Source organism: Galeopterus variegatus, unplaced genomic scaffold, assembly GCF_000696425.1.
Source record: "Galeopterus variegatus unplaced genomic scaffold, G_variegatus-3.0.2 Scaffold3620, whole genome shotgun sequence".
In the NCBI taxonomy this organism is placed as follows: Eukaryota; Metazoa; Chordata; class Mammalia; order Dermoptera; family Cynocephalidae; genus Galeopterus; species Galeopterus variegatus.
In genome coordinates this window covers 56,265-73,439 of record NW_007729731.1, presented here as the reverse complement: position 1 = coordinate 73,439, position 17,175 = coordinate 56,265, and the positions used below count along the sequence as shown (strand labels likewise).

General features: G+C 39.0%; 1 protein-coding gene across 1 annotated transcript in view; it reads left to right on the top strand.

Moving 5' to 3' along the window:
* The window catches only part of HIVEP1 (human immunodeficiency virus type I enhancer binding protein 1), a 40,346-nt gene extending 23,425 nt beyond the window's left edge, over positions 1-16,921 (top strand). The window contains exons 7-8 of the mRNA XM_008585562.1: positions 13,145-13,656; positions 15,232-16,921. Of these exons, the coding sequence (XP_008583784.1) occupies positions 13,145-13,656; positions 15,232-16,383 (1,664 nt within the window). The 3' untranslated portion in view covers positions 16,384-16,921. The remainder of the gene's footprint in view (positions 1-13,144; positions 13,657-15,231) is intronic.
* Positions 16,922-17,175: the final 254 nt, after the last annotated feature.

The window sequence follows — 17,175 nt, the reverse complement described above, 5'->3', positions numbered from 1 at the left end:
AAAAAGGAAAAAAAAAAAAAAAAAAAAAAAGTGAACAGTTTAATCAGATGCGTGTTTGGTATCGTGGGCCTTGGTATCATGTTTCATATTCTTAATCTAACATAAATCTAGTATTAAGCCTGCTGCACAAGGAAATACCACACTGGAAATCACACTGGGATCCCCTTTGCTTCCTGTCTACAAAAAAAAAATTAAGAGACTTGCTAAGGTTTTGCCAGCAGTAAGTTACTGCAGCAGTGATCACAGTTAGCTTTCTTACCTCCCTACCCAAAGTAGTGTTTATGGTGGCTTTCAGATGCCTTTCCCGATGCCTTCACAACTGCAGTTAATTGAGGGATGTCTGGTCTAGCTATATGAAAACCGGAAATCTGAAATAACCCTAAAGTCCTTTATTATTACCTAGATTTTCTCAAATACAGTTGGAATCTGTCATTTAATTGTGCTAACGGATTACAGATGCCAACAATGTAGTACAGTGATTAAAGAAAAATAAGTAGCTGAATTCAGGAGCCACCTGCCTTTTAGAAACCAGTGCTCTGAAACATCATCTTGATCCATATGAAAATTTGTAACAACCAGTCTTCTCTAGGTTTGATAGCCACACTTCATGTTTCATACCAACAGGATGGTAGTTCTATCAGGAGTGGAGTCCTAGGGTCCATAAAGAGGACTGTTAGATTTGGCACACTCTTATGATGGTTACATGACTTAAACAATCAGTGCTAAGAGGACATGCAAGAACTTGCCACATATGTTTAAATCTTGATTATATCAAATACGTGGGAAAAGGAGTAAATCTTTAAAAACAACAGCAAAATTTGGGAGACCTGATTCTAAATCTGAAAAGAAAAGTCACAACCCTTGTCAGACTTTGCAGAACAGCACCCAGAAACCTCAGGATAGTATTTTTAGGTTTATAGGACAGATCTGGGGTCTTGGTCATTCATTTAATTGATCTTTTTGGTCATCACTAAGGAATGTCTCTGAGAGCTTTCACTAAATAAACAAAATTTAATAAGTGCTCAAAAGAGGCCAGAAAGTGTTACTACAAAGCATCCAGCAAGCTGTTTATTTTTTAGACATCATTACCACTTGGTAATATCTTGGTCAGCTCATGGCTTTTGGGGAGAAGCCCAAGTCTCTGTATGCCATGTTCATATTTTGTTATTTCTTTACATGTGCCTTGTTTTGTTTCTCACTATAGATTTTCTCCAGATTTGTTACTACTTAACTTCAGGATTTCTTTTCCTGGCATTATCTTTAGTGGTCTTTTCTTTTTTTAAGGATCCTAAGCCTGTTCTCTACTCTGCCAATCATATCATCCATGCTCAGAGTGTCATTCACCAGCGTCATGTGCATATCCCAAAGAGTGTTCATTAAAGGCCAGTGTGAAAATGGTGTGATGAAGCCTTGACCGTTTTAGTTCCTTACCGCCCTGAGCTACGTTGGGTTGTATGGCTACCTGTCTTACCCTGTAGCAGATGCGCTCTTGTTCTTATTCTCAGTGGAATAAATGTAGCAACAAAGGGAAACATTTACTTTGAATTAAGCAGAGGAAATTATAAGTTTTTGTAAGCCAACCATTAAAATTTAGGCAATTGCTATTCAAAAGAAGTTTCCATTTAGTTTAAAACCAGCAACTCAAGCTGTAATTATAGTATATGCTCATGAAAAGTCTAATCTCCCCAACCCCACTGCACATTCCTTCTATTCTTGCCAGACAGAATTATACAAGTATAGCCTCAGGAATTTTATCCTGGTGTTCTTGGGGTATTAGTGAATACATTTCAGTTTTCACCTTTTGTGTCCAAAATCATGCCACCAGCTATTTGCTTTTCATCCTTTGATCCAAAGAATGTTTTTGTCAACAAAATACTGGACTTCAATGCAAGGAATGTTAATGTGTACCCTCCACTGCCAAACTGGAAGAACTGTTTAAATGGCGAAGGGCAGTGATTAGAAGCATTATTCTAAGTACTTACAATATATATGTAAGATGATGATGTTACAACACAGGTTTTAAAACCTGTATTACACTTATCCTTTAAAATAATTTAAGTGACTTTTATCAATATACCAGCAAAGCTTTCTTTCTAAATGAAAGCTGTAGGATATGTTATCATTGGGATTTTCATAGAGAACATTACTCTTTTTAAGAAAAATTTTCATGTACAATATTAAACCATAATAGGCCTTAGGATTTATACTTAAAGCAGTATTAATACCATTTATGAACAACACAGATTATAACATTCTTTTAGTTTACTTCCTAAAGTTAACAAACATTAAATTCTGGTCCATTATGTTCTTAATGATGTTTTGATCTTAAAAAAAAAAAAAAAAAAACTATAGTATTTGCATGTTTTAAAATTTTTTTCCCCTAGTTTGCTGTTGTTTGAATTTTAAAGTAATATTTCTAAACATGTGAGAACAATGAAAACAGATAAACTACAGCAACAGAAGAAAGTCGATACTGAGTGTGGGTGGGGGCGGGGACTGCTGGTCTCAGTGGAAACTTCTGGGCCATCTCTGTGACTCCGACTTTTCCAGCAGGTGTCACTGTCTGGCAGCAAAGGGAGGACAGCTTGCAGTTCCTCCAGCTCCTCTTCAAGAGATAAATTTGGAAATACACCTTTAAGGAAGTGGTTTGACATAAATTTATCAAAACATTTACTTTTGAAAAAAAAAAGACATTGCTGTATCACATGCCTCTCTTCCCTCGTGAATTGACGTTCACAGCAAGTGAATGAATCATGTGCTGATGTCAAATTTTACTGAGTGTTGGGAACATTTATTTATAATGAGTGAGGAAAGTGTCTAGGAGGATATAAATCACAATGAAGCTTTTAAGGCCTATTTGTTTATGAATTTGTTAAGCAAATGAGGATTCCTTATGTCCGTTCTAGAGTCTCGGATGACGGCAGAGGGATAAGCTACAGCATTTACCCTCCTGGAGGATTAGTCTATATTGCGCATACCAAGAAAAGAGCGGTTGTAATAAAACAAGAAAAAGTCGGTATATCTTATTGGAATGATGACAGGACTCCTAAAAGCATAAAGACCTGGCTTCAAATCCTTTGATGCTTTCTAGCCATATTTAAGGTTCTTAACCTCCTTGCGTAAGATGGGTTTGATATCACCCGTGTCATGGGGTGATTGTGAGGTTTGAACGTGGTAATATGGTATAAGCACTGGCAAATTTTTTCTGTAATTGGCCAGATAGTAAATATTTTAGGCATGACTGCTAGACTGTGTGACTGTAGCTCCAAAGCAGCCATGGACAATGTGTAAAAGAATGAGCCTGGCTGTGTTCAAAAAAGACTGTATTCACAACAACAGACGGTTAACGACGTGTGGCCAAGATAGTATCATAGCTATTATGTTAAGTATCATGTAGTAGCAAAATAAGTAATATCACAGAGTCATATGTGATAGGTTTTCGGAGTCAACAAGTCCTTGTTCTTGTCCTCACTGGCTTGTTTCTCATAGACAGGGCACTTTTCCTTTCTGGACTTTTATCAGCACAATGTCCGATTCAGTAGCAGTCGTCTTCTTTGGGTGTTAGGCGCAAGGGTTAAAGGGACAGGGAAGTAATTAATATAAAAGGACTTTTATTAGCATGAGTGCAAACAGAGGGCAGTGTTGTCTGGTGCTATGGATATTTAAAAGGATGTCATTGTCTTTTGTGCATTTAAGTTACCCAGTTTTTTTTACCTTCTTTCTATCCCCTCAGAATATCAACCATGTTTTAACAAATAAGTCATGATCCAAAATTCATTTACAGGTTTTCTGATTTTGATAGGAGATTCAGGAGATCCTGAATGGATGACAGTTAGGAGATTCAGGATCCTTCAGGAGATTCCATAAACTATGCATTCAGAGACAGAAACGTCATTCTCTCCTTATCTCAGGGAAGGAAGCCCATAGGAAAGGAATCCCAGCCCCTCCTAAGTCCTTTCCAAGCTGCAGACATGCGGTTCTGTCCAGGAAGAAAGGAAGTTCCAGGGAAGGTACCTTGTATGTCTTCCCACCCATAGTACTACTGACCCTGATCTGAAAGGTGGTGTGATCAAGGCAAAATTAGGTTAAAATGGAGCCAAACATTTTTACATACCCCCTTAAAAATAGAGTTCTTTTAAAATTCCTCATATAATAAATTGCATATACTGAAAAAGAAATCAGGATGTTTCTTGAAAAGTACATATTAATAAACATTTTAAGTATTTATAATTAATTCTTAAATTTTCATAATTATTATAAATACAGTATATTTGTGAAATTTAAAAGGTGCAATTGTTTACATTCTTCTTGGGGACTGCATTTTATGTTTTACTATTCATAATCGAATAATTATATGACGCTTCTAATGTCTGTAGCTATACACATTGAACCCATGCATATTTATAAGCTAGCTTATTGACTGTTATTCATTGTTAACCTTCTTTACAGTCTTCCTATAGTTAGGTTTTTTAAATATGACTGAATATGGAATGTTTAGCACAGAGATGTGTTTGAATCTCAGCTCTAATGCTTGTGAGCTATAGGCTCAGCATTTTAAAAATTAATTGTGTTTTTCATTTTTTTAATCGTTCTCTGAGAAAAAGCCAAGTCCCTAATTAGTCTTTATTTGAATTATGATCAAATGGTATGGGTTTGTATGTAGCACTAAGGTAGCTTCTCTTATAGTGTAGATGGCTGGAACTAGAGTAGAGCCATTTAATCATCATACATACAATTAAATAAGAAATGCAAAAAATAGATACAAGGTAAGGGCACTTTTAGGTGGTAAAAATTTAAAACGTGTCTAGGTTAGGGTAGATTCAGGAGAAATTTCCTGTGCTTCTAAATTAACCAATGGAAGTGTTGGAATTGATTTCAAGAACTGATAGTTTCCTATTAAATGATAGAAAAGGAAAAAATTGCTTGGCAGAAGAGAAGTCTTGGTTTGACAATAAGGTTAATGAGGAGGGTGGATATTGTGCAAAGTTATATGAAAGAATATTCACATCAATAGAGTAAAATACCCTGGAGCACTGGCAAATAGTTTTTTTCTTAACTGCATTTTTTTAAAAGATAATTTTAGTCTTACAGAAAAGTTACAAAACTAGTCTAGAGAGTTCCTGTGTACTCTTTGCCCGGCTTCCCCTTAGGTTAGCCTCTTCCGTAACCACAGAGCATATGTCAATGCTAAGAAATTAACCTCAGCTCAAGTTTACTAAGCAAGGTACAGAACTCATTTGGATTTCACCAGTTTTTCCTCCACGTCCTTCTCCTGTCCGGGCTTCCACGTTACATTTAGTCATCACATTTCTTTTGGTTTCTGCAATGTGTTCCCCAGTCTTTCTTGTCTTTCACAACCTTGATTATTTTTTAAAGAGTATTGATCAGTTATTTCGAATAATGTTTCTCAATTTGCGCTTCTCTGATGCATTTCAGGGTTAGGTTGAAGCTGCCCACTGTTGGGAAAGGATGCTGCTGGGTGATGAGCTTTTCTTGGTGCATCATGTCGGGGATCTGTGATGTCAGTGTATTCTTATTATGTAGCCTGTATCACTTGGCTGAGGTGGCCTCTGTCAGGACTCTGTACTGTAAATTTACTATTTTTCCCTTAGTAAATATTAAATATTTGTAGGGAGATACTTTGAGACTATGCAAATATCCTGTTTATACACTGATGTATCTTGTCTGTGATAAGCATTACTGTGGTGTTCTAATTTATTAATTGGAATTTTCTGTAAAGAAAAGTTACCATTTCTCCATTTATTCATTTATATCAGTATGGATTCAGGGATATGTGTTTTATTCTTTGGGTTATAATCTGATACTATCATTATTTATTGTATAGCTCAAGTTCCAGCATTGGCCACTGAGAACTCTTTGAGGTCTCTTCCTGTGCCCTTTCAACATGCCCCCATCTTTTTTTCAAAGCAGTTTTTTTACTTTTGGCACCCCAAGATGTTCCAGCCCTGGAATCAACCATTTCTCTTTACTGGAGAATGGTATTTAGAAGCCAACATCTGGGCACTGGCTGGTGTGCCCGTTGCTGCTGACCTGTCACTGCTTCAGTCCCCGCTTGCAGACGGAGCTGGGAAATACACGTATGCGTGCCAACACGCACATGTTCTCACACACACGTGTGTTGTGTGTATAAGTGGAAACATGAGTCCATACTGATACTTTCAGTTCATCTGCAGCACCACAGAGCCTTCTCCCCTTCCTTCTGTTCTTTCACCCACTGTGAGAAACCTGACTCTCATCTACAGTATGTTTACATGCTTGCTCAACTCTAGTGTAGAAATAAACTAGTTTCCGAAATCCTAACCCATACCCCTGTACGAAACAGATTTACCGTTACAATACCATGTGTGCAGTTCTTCTCGTCTTTAGCCTTCACAGAATCCAGTGAAAGCCATCTTTGCTGAGGTTACCCAGGTCAGGACCCTCCTTCCCATCACCTGCAGTATGGGTGTGTGACTCCTCTGTACTGCAGGCAGTCATCTGTCCCAGCTTGCATTCCATCCTAGGTTCACCCCACGTCCCAGTTGATTATGTTTTTGTTTCCATACAGTAAAATTCACTCTACAGTGTATAGTACTGTGGTTTTTGACAAATGCATAGACTTGTATGTTCTCCCCCACAACCCTGTACAGAACAGTCCCATCATCGCCCAGACGCCGCTGTGTCACTCCTCGATAGACCACCACTCCTCCCACCCCACAGCCCCAAGCAGCCACTGATCTTTTTTCCTCCCTGTAGTTTTGCCTTTTCTAGAGTGTCATATAAAAGGAATCACAAAATATGTAGCTTTGGGGGTATGGCTTCTTAGCAAAATGCGGGTAAGATTCATCCATGTTGTGTGAGTTGGTAGTTCATTTATTTTTATTGCTGCGTGGTATTCCATTGTATTGATGAGCCACGGCTTGTTATCCACTGGTCAGTTAAAAGGAACTGGTTGCTTCCAGTTTTTGTCAATTATTAATAAAGTTACAATGAACATTCTTACACAGGCTTTTATGTGAATGTAAGTGTTCATCTCTCTAGAGTTCGATACCTAGACGTTGAATCTCAGTTCATATGGTAGCTGTATGTTTAGCTTCGGAAGCAGCTGCCAGAATGTTTTCCCAGGTGCTGTACCACTTTGCATTCCCACCAGCAATGTGTGAGAGTTCCAGTTGCTCTGCAGTGTTACTAGTACATGGTCTTTCTTGCCAGTTTGGTATAAAAGGTGTGTAGTGGTATTTCATTGCAATTTAAATTGCATTTCTCTAGTGATTGATGATTTTGAGTACTTTTTCATATGCTGTTTGCCTTCCAGATGTCTTCTGTGGTTTGTTTTTATATTATAAAAGGTGTGTAGTGGTATTTCATTGCAATTTAAATTGCATTTCTGTAGTGATTGATGATTTTGAGTACTTTTTCATATGCTGTTTGCCTTCCAGATGTCTTCTGTGGTGTAGTGTCTGTTCAAAAATTTTGCTCATTTAAAAAAAAATTTTTTTTTGGTATATATTCAAGGTGTACAAAATGATGTTTTGACATAGGTATAGATAGTGAGATGGTTACTATCGTCAAGCGAATTAACATATTTATCATCTCACATAGATACACTTTTTTATTTTGGTAGCAAGAGCACCTAAAATCTACTCTTTTAGCAAAATTCCCCAACACAATACAATATTATTAACTATGGTCCTCATGTTGTACGTGCGATCTCCGGACTTCTTTATCCTACATACCTGCTACTTTGCAGTCTTTGAGCTACGTCTCCTCATTTTCTCCCCCACTCGCCCTGCACCACCCTCTAACTGCTGTTTTATTCTTTATCTCTGTGTATTCAACTTTTTTTTTTTTTAAGATTCCACATGTAAGTGAGATCACGCAGTATTTTCCTTTCTGTGGCTGCTGTGTCTGGCTTATTTCACTTAGTATAATGATCTCCAGGTTTATCTGTGTTACGATAAATGGCAAGAGAATCTCATTTTTTTGAGGCTGAATTACATGCACACACACCCCCACACACCACAGTTTGTTTTCTTACTGTTGAGTTTTGATAGTTCTTTATATATTCTGGATACAGTCCCTCTGTCAGAAATGTCATTTGCAGATGTTTTCTTCCAGTTTATAGCTTGTCTTTAGTTCTCTTTTACAGTGTCTTTCACAAGTTTTTTTAATACTAAGAAAGCCCATTTATTACTTTTTTCTATTTTATCAATTGTGCTTTTGGTATCTTATGTAAGAGTTCTATGTCTAATTTCAGGTCGCACAGATTTTCTAGTTTTCTTCTAGAAGTTTTATGCATTTATATTTTATATTTAGTTCTATATTTTGAGTTACTATTTATATAAGCTGGAGGTGTAAGGTATATGCCAATGTTCATTTTTCGGTGTGTGGGTATCTATTTGTTTCATCACCATTTATTGGAAAGACTATCTTTTCTCCATGGAATTGCCTTTGTCAAAGTTCATTTAACTTTACCTGTGTAGTTTTTATCTCTGGGCTATCTTTCCTGATTTATCAATACTGTGTGTTTATCCTTTTGCCAATACCAGACTGCCTTGAGTACAGTAAATCTCTCACTAACCACTGCATTAGTTGCATCCCACAAATTTTGAATGTTATATTTTAATTTTCATCCAGTTCAAAGTATTTCAAAATTTTCTCTGAGACTTTCTCATTGACCCATGGAATATTTAGAAGTGTGTTATTTAATTCTGAAATAGTTGAGGATTTTTGAGATATCTTCCAATTGATTTCTAGTTTAAATCTATTTTTATCTAAAAATATACTCCGTATGATTTCTATCCATTTAAATTGGTTGAGGTTTGTTTTGTAGCTCAGATTATAGTGTATATATATATATATATATATATATTTTTTTTTTTTTTTTTTTTTTTTTTTTTTTTTGCGCCCGCGCCTCGCCCAGCCAGTGAGCGGGAACCGGTCTGTATGTGGGATCCGAACCCTTGGCGGGAGCGCTGCCACGCTCCGAAGCGGCGCACTGTAGCAGTGCGCCACCGGGCTGGCCCAGATTATAGTATATATTGATGAAAGTTCCATGTACACTTAGAATGAAAGTGTATTCTGCTGTTGTTGTGTGGAGCATTCTATAAATGTCAATTAGAGTTCATTGGTTAATAGTGTATTTTAGGTCTTTTATGTTCTTCCTGATTTTCTATCTACTTGTTCCATCGTTTACTGAGAGTGGAGTATCTTTGACTATGATTGTGGACTTATTTAGTTTTTTATTTAGATTTATTCAGTTTTTGCCTCATTTATGTTGAAGTTCTATTTAGTTGCGTACACTCTTAGGGTTGTTATACATTGAGAGAGTGATGACCCGTTTTTCATTAAGTAATGTTCCTGTTTATCCCTGACTATATTTTTGGTTCTGAAGTCTACTTTGTCTGATATTAGTATCGTTTCAGTGCCTATATTTTAATGATTTATGGTATATCTTTCTCCAAACTTACTTTCAACCTATTTATGTTTTTATATTTAAATGCATTTCTTATAGTATACACTTGGGACTTGCTTAATCCAATCTGACAATTTCTGTGTTTCAATTCATATGTTAGACCATTTCTTCTAATGTTATTATTTATGTAGTTGGGTTAAAATCTACCATTTTGGCAGGTGTTTTCTATTCATTTCATTTTTTTTTTATTCAGTTTTCTTCTTTTTTGTGTCTTCTCTAGTATTAATTGAGCAATTTTTATGATTCTATTTTATTTCCTCTATTGGCTTGTTTTTATCCTTTAAAATTTTTAGCTGTCTAGACAGTATGACATTGCTTTACATATGGTGTAAGGATTACTATGGTGTATTCACAGTTCTTCCCCTCTGTCCTCTGTGCTGTTGCTGTCATACTGTTCATGTTTACATTTACCATAACACACAATACACTGTAACTATTTTTGTGCTAGACATTCAGTTATTTTTAGAGCAATTATATGCAAGAAAAAAATAATTTTATCCTCATTTATTCCATTTCCAGTGCTTTTTGTTTCTTTGTGCAGACCCGGGTTTCCATCTGATATTATATTCTTTCTGCTTTAGAACTTCCTTTAACATTTATTGTCTAGAAGGTCAATGAATCCCCTCAGTTTTTGTTTTTCTAAGAAAGTCATGTTTCTTTTTCATCTTTGAAAGTTACTTTCAATAGGTGGAGAATTCTGGGTTTAGCAGCTTTCTTGATGTCATCGTTACTGTGTTTTTCATTTGTATTATTTTCATTTTATTCTTTTTTTATAGTTTTTATCTCTTGGCTGAAATTTCCATCTGATATTATGTGTTGTCCACCTTTCCCATTAGAGCCTTTAACACGTTAATCATAATTATTTATAATTCTCTGTCAGTTCTATCATCTGTGTCATATCTGACTCCATTCTGGTGATTGCTTTCTTACCAGAGTATGAGCTTTTTTCATGCCTTTTTGTATGCCTTGTAATTTTGTGTTGAAAGGTGGACATCTTGGGTAAAACAGTAGACTCATGAGTTGTTTTTATGCCTTGAAATGGGCATGTGTTTCTCTCCTTCTGCTAGGCCTGTAGTGTGGGGGTTAGAGGTTTTCTAGGGAGGAGTTGGACTGGGTTTGAGAGATTCTTGTTGTTATGACTATCCTCACTACACCAGAGGTTTCACATTCCTATGACATCTTGTGTTCTGGGCGGGGGTTGGATTACAAGAACAATGTTCAGTTCCAGTTTTAGGTCTTCCTTTGCACTGTGCTTCAGAGTGTGTCTCTCTGCACATTCTTTTTCTGCTTTCCTCTCCCAGCAGTATTTTGCTGTTACCTTCATTCAGAGCTCCTTAGCTTGGCACTGGGAGCTGAAGAGGAGAAAGGGGTACCATCTCCGTTCTGATTAAGTCTCAGTCTTGTCCATGCACCAGGTTCTTAGGTCTCTTCTCTGGGCTATGGCCTTCTCAGTTTTCCTGCCTGTCGCCCATCCCCGGCGGTTGTGGTGGGCTCTGCTGCAATCCTCAGCCCTTTCCCCACTGCAGTGAGTTTTCACTAATGTCCTGCGGACCATAGTGCTTGTTGCCCTTCTTCTCACAGGGTAAGGCTTTTGTTTCCCTAGTGGAGGGAGGGGAGATGGATCCAGGTATAGTTCTTTGCCCCTCCTGTCTGGCTGCTGCTCCTCTCCCCCATATACGCAGTAGACACTTCTTCATGCTGTTCACTCTGAGCAGCTGGGTGGGGTTCATGGCATGAAGCCTGCAGCAGAGTGCAGCCCCCAGAGGTTTCACACAGTCCTGCCAACCCACTCTTAGCTCTAACCAACTGTTTCATATATTGACCACTTTAGCTGCTTCTGACCGGTATCCTGTTGCATCTACCCCAGCAGGCTGGAGCTTGTGTCTCCTCTTTTCCTGCAGACACTGTCTCTCCTTAGATTTAGGGCTCTTGATTGTCTGAGACCTCAGCTTTTTGATGGGTTTGATAAAATCTGTAAATTAAAGTTAGGCCTACTCTTTTTTTAAAAAAAATAAGGTAATAGTTTTTAAGGTAAAGCAAGTCCTGTCCTAGTTAGACCTTTTAGCAAGGTCATTCCTTGATAAGATCAGCCTTCTCTGTTCTCCCAGTCATCAAGTTCCTTCCTGTCCTTTCTATTTTTCCCCTTTAAAAGAAGACACATCTCTAACAAAATATCTGATATGGCACTAATGTGGCAAATTTGAGTCAAATTGAGGATGAGTCTCTAATTTTAGAATTGCAGACATCAAAAGTGTCTGAGGCAGGAGACCAGGCATTTACCCAGAAATCACTCATTCCATCTCCAGCATGGGTCCCTAGTGGGATTCAGTAAATTGGTGTTATTTTACTTATTTACTTATTTACAACATAATAGTAGATCCTTAACAGGAAAAGCTTATGAAATCTCATTTTAAAGAAACATAAATGCATATGTTATATCTTTGAGTGTTTTAATTATAAAAGTAACACATATTCATGATAAATAACATTAAAGTTCTAGTCCTTTTAATCCATTAGAAATAATTGCCCTCAAATGGTTTGGCCTAGATCCTCTGAGACATCTCTAAGAACTTATCTTTGTCATATAGAAAGAGGGAGTAGTAAAATAAATTTATATGCAGATGACTCATGAAAGCCAGGAAAAATACCTGTTGCTTATTTCTTATTTACATTTTTTTCTCTCTTCAAAAACTACATATAAGTACAGAATGTCTCACACCTAAACTGTACATGATCTGATGGCATCTTTATTAAATCTCAGTGACAAAGAAATGCAGTGGATGTTCTGCATTTCTTCCTCTTTTAACTTTTTAAAGTTTATTAGCTTTCTAAGGGAAGGAGCCTATCATTTGTGAGATTTTGAACAAGTGAAAATTTTAAACCAAATCCCACATGAACTTAGGAGAATTTTAAAATGGTTCCCTGGACCATCTTGAAAATTCTTTGTAAAAGCCAGTCTTACATGACATTATGAGGCTGATATTAATGACTTTAAGGTAAGGTCCTCTTCCTGTGAGGAATGGGTTGAATAATATCACAGAAAAAATTGACAGGAAAATTTAGCACCTCTCTTAGTAAATAAAAAGAAGTAGAAGAAGGCTTAAATATCAGATGAATATTGCTACTCAGAGGACAATCGAAGCATGTCTACAGTACTATTCAAGTACTAAGAAAAATTTTCTTCACAAATACCAAATAGCATTTTTGTGTGTGTTTAATTTGTTCAATAAAAGGAAGACACAAAAAAGTAGATCAGAAGAGCACACAGGAAAAGAGCTGCATCGAACTCTATTCATTTCTTACACAGTTCAGTTGTACTTGGGGATTTTTTTCCAAGTATAATAGTTGAGGCCTCCATTTCCCATTTTCTTTATGTATTACCCTGGGCCTGTCTGGGTCCTCTTTGAGGCTCATTTCCTGCTCCTGGCCTTTGAGAAGCCTGCCCCGGCCACGCCGCTGCACCTCAGCGCCTCACTCCTCTGAGCTCCTGCGGGGTGATGGGCTGGTTCTTCCCCAATGTGTTCTCCTCCAGCAGAGCGCAGGCTGTGTGTGGCCAGGCTCCTGGTCTCTGTATTCCTCACGGTATTGCCAAGCTTATGAAAATAAAAGATTGCATTTGTCCACACGCAGGACATTCTATAACGTACCCCTCTTGGTTGTTTTTATCAGATGAAAAACAAAGATTCGGATATGAGCGGTCTGGATATGATCTGGAAGAATCTGATGGCGCAGATGAGGACGATAATGAAAATGAGGACGATGATGAAGACAGCCAGGCTGAGTCAGTCCTGTCTGCTGCGCCCTCGGTCACTGCCAGCCCGCAGCACCTTCCATCTAGAAGTAGCCTGCAGGACTCTGTGAGTGCTGACGAGGACATCAGGGTGAACGACTGCTTTTCAGGGGTACACACAGACCCAATGGATGTTCTGCCCAGAGCACTGCTCACCAAGATGACCGTCCTGAGCACAGTACAGTGTCACTACAGCCAGAAGACAGACTCCCCTGTGAACGCCAGGCAGCATGCTGCAAAAGAGGAAGATGAGACGGTTCCCCCTGTAGACTCTACCAGGCCACCCGAAACTGTACCCAGATCCCCGTGTCGTCAGATGTCTGTGGAGTACCTTGAGTCAGAAGAAATTCTGAGAAGTTCTGTGGCAGGAAAGGCGGTCACTTTAACACAGGTAAATGATTGGTGGTAGTTCTTTTTTTCTTTTTTTTTTTTAATATTAAATATGGGGAACCTAATGGCTTAAGAAAACAATGCACTTAAATGATTTATTTATGGCCAAATTAGTTTGTATGACTTTATTTTTTTGCTATATTTAAGGGCAGAGAACATTTATGACCTTTGGAATCTTGTTAAGTATTTTAATCAGAGTTCACATATTGCATATCTTTGAAAGAACCAAATGGTTCTTGAAAAATATACCCATTTATTATTAATTGCTTTTTAAAAAAATTTTGAAATTAAAAATATGTATGCGCTGATTGAGGATTTATTTATCCCATGGCTCACTCTGAGTTGTTTTTCCACTGGTGTTGGTGTGATGGATTTGCACTAAGTTATCCAGACATTTTGTACTTTACCATCATCGGCAAGACAGCTACAAGTTTCTGTAGCAAAGTCAATGTGACCCAAAATGTATCAAGGAGTTGACTTTGCTGGAATGATCAAATGCTGTAGCAGCTTGGGAAAGCTTTCTGCCCATGAACTAGCTCAGGGCAGACCACAGGCCTAAAGAAAGGCACACTGAATACGCCGGGAGTGATCCCTGCTTTACCCTGGCTGTCTTGTGACAAGTGACTAATTCTGGGAGGAATACCTTCTTCTCTCATTGACAGTTCTCTTACCTCTAGTATGTATTGAATATCGCAATAGGATTTATTTCTAAATGTGGCAGGCTTGGGTTTGCCATATAATACTGGAGAAAAATAAAAAGACTGTAGAAGCTTGGATTTCTAAAGACTAGTCTAAATTATATTAACTTAGCTAAATTAAATTAATGTTTAAATTAAATTATAAATTAAATACATAAATTAATATAGCTCTGTGATATAGATATTATCAAGAAAAAGCTAGTAGATGATCTTGGGTGGACGGGAGGATGAGCAAGATTTACCCCTTCCAATAACATTTCATTACTTTAATGTTGGTCCCCCAGGCTCTGAGCTTCTCTCTAGCTCAAAATCTCTCACACACCTACCAACACCTGGAAATCAGGTTTTCAGTAGACATTTCATGAATGAATGAACAAATGAACGAACAGCTAGCAGGCCTTTTTCTTAATGACAAGTCTTTACTTCATGAACGGATAACCCTTTGGTTAATCTTTCCCATTGAGTTGATAAAACCAGCTAATATCTCAATGTCTCAATTCCTAATCTGTAAAATACGGTGGAGCTGGTAGTACCAGGAATAACAACAACGTAAGAATGTAACCGTGGCCATCTCTCAGGGTTATTCTCAGTATAAAATGTGATGACATCCAGGAAGTTTGTTTAAAAACCCAAAGGGCTACACAAAAATGTGTTGCTGTTATTTGTAGCAGAAAAGAAAAATAATTAAAGATAAAATAGATTTTTTTTAGCTGAAAATTTATTTTTAAAAATAAGTTTTTTTGCAAGCATATAATTTTTTATAAAGTACAAGTGTATGTGCTTTTACGTCATTGGGAAGAATAGATTTAGCACTGGCATTTTAGCTCAGTGATAAAGAAAGCCCTGCCATAAAAGGATCGTTCTCTTCTGTGTTCTAGAACCCGTCACCCGGAAGGCTTCCTCCTGCCGCAGCCGCAGCCGAGCACAGCCCTCGGACAGCCGCGGGGGTGCCCAGCGTGGCCTCGCCTCACCCCGACACTCAGGTACAGAAGCAGCAGATAACCCTGCAGCCGCCCCCGGGCCTGCCTTCTGCCCAGACCCACTTGTTCAGCCACCTTCCTCTGCATTCCCAGCAGCAGTCAAGGACACCTTATAATATGGTTCCCGTCGGGGGGATCCACGTGGTCCCCGCCGGCCTCACGTACTCCACGTTCGTGCCCATTCAGGCCGGGCCCATGCAGCTCACGATTCCTGCTGTCAGTGTCATCCACAGGACCACGGGCGCTCCTGGGGATACGGCCCCAGAAGCCTCTGGCACTGCAAACCCCGCCGGCGTGGCTGAATTAAGCAATGTGGTGCCATGTATTCCCATCGGCCAGGTCCGTGTGCCAGGCCTGCAGAACCTGAGCATGGAGACCGTGAACATCGTGGGCCTGGCCAACGCGAGCGTGGCCCCGCCGGTGCCCCCGCCGGGCCTCGCCCTGAATGCCCTGGGCCTGCAGGTGCTGGCGGCGAGCCCCTCCCCGCACAGCAGCCCCGCCCCGCAGGCGCACGTTCCCGGGCTGCAGATCCTGAACATAGCCTTGCCCGCTTTAATCCCCTCCGTGAGTCAGGTGACCCTCGACGCCCAGGGAGCTCCCGCGGTGCCAGCCTCCGGAAGCAAAGCTCGCGAGGCACAACCCAAGCAGACGCCCGTAGCCAGTGCAAACCAGGCCAGCAGGACCGAGCCTCCTCAGGGATCACCCAAAGTCTGGCGGGAACACGCAAAAAAGGTTCTGGATCCACCTGCCCCTACAGGTGACCATGCAAGGTTTGGAGGCTCGAATGAAATGGGCACAGAGAAGGCTGCCTCTGCAAGTCACCTGCAGCTCACGCCTGAGCTCGCTCCCGTGCAGGGTCCCCTGGTGGCCACTTCGGACCCTCTCCTGAAGGCACATTCTGATGTTCTTCCCCAGCCCTCCGGCCAGCAGACCTTCTCTCCAGACAGACAGGTGCCCAGGCCCCCCGTGCTGCCCCGAAGGCAGCCCCCCGTGCAGTTCAGCGACGTCAGCAGTGATGAGGACGAGGACAGGCTGGTGATAGCAACCTAGTGGCTTTTACTTTCTATTGCTTTTGATTTTTAAATAACACTTAAAGGTTTTTTTGAAAACCCTCCTTTCCTTAAAGCACATTTTTTTCTGACATAAACTTATGACTAATCTTTGTGCAATCATGAACTTTTGACCAATAATTGTTGTTTTGTGTCAGCTCCAGCCATTTTTGTACATGTTGTATAAACAATTGTGCCTTTTAGGAGTTTTATGTTTAGAAACTGTACAGATTGTTGAATATCTATATACATAAAAAATATATTATATATGTATATGAAAACCAGGTAGTTATTTGTGTTTAGTAAGACAAACCTGTCAAACAAATCAAATGATTAAATTATAAGTTGCACTGTTAAATATAAATTTTTATGGCTGTGGGGCAGTTTCTGTGTATAAATTAGTATGTAAACTCCATATTTATTGTATTCATATTGGTCTTTGAAAATGGGTCTGTCCTTGTGTAAGACAGTAACTTTACACTTCAGACAGATTTTCTGTGTTATGAAATGTTTCAGTAAAATATTGTTTACTGACTTTACCATTGCTTAGTTGTGCCTTCTTTGTATCATCTGGTGGTCAGTGAGCTGCATTTGGAAAACAGCCCTCAGTTCCGTTTTTTCCACATCTACCACGTGAAACTGTAACTGAAATCTATACAACTGAGAGATCTATTTTATTTTTATTTGTGAGAAGTAATTTTGTAGTTATTGACTTAATAGAAGATTGAGTAAGAACACTTTCTGTAAGTCCATATAGCATACAGCCCTAAAGGAGCAAAGTTCCTAAATGTGG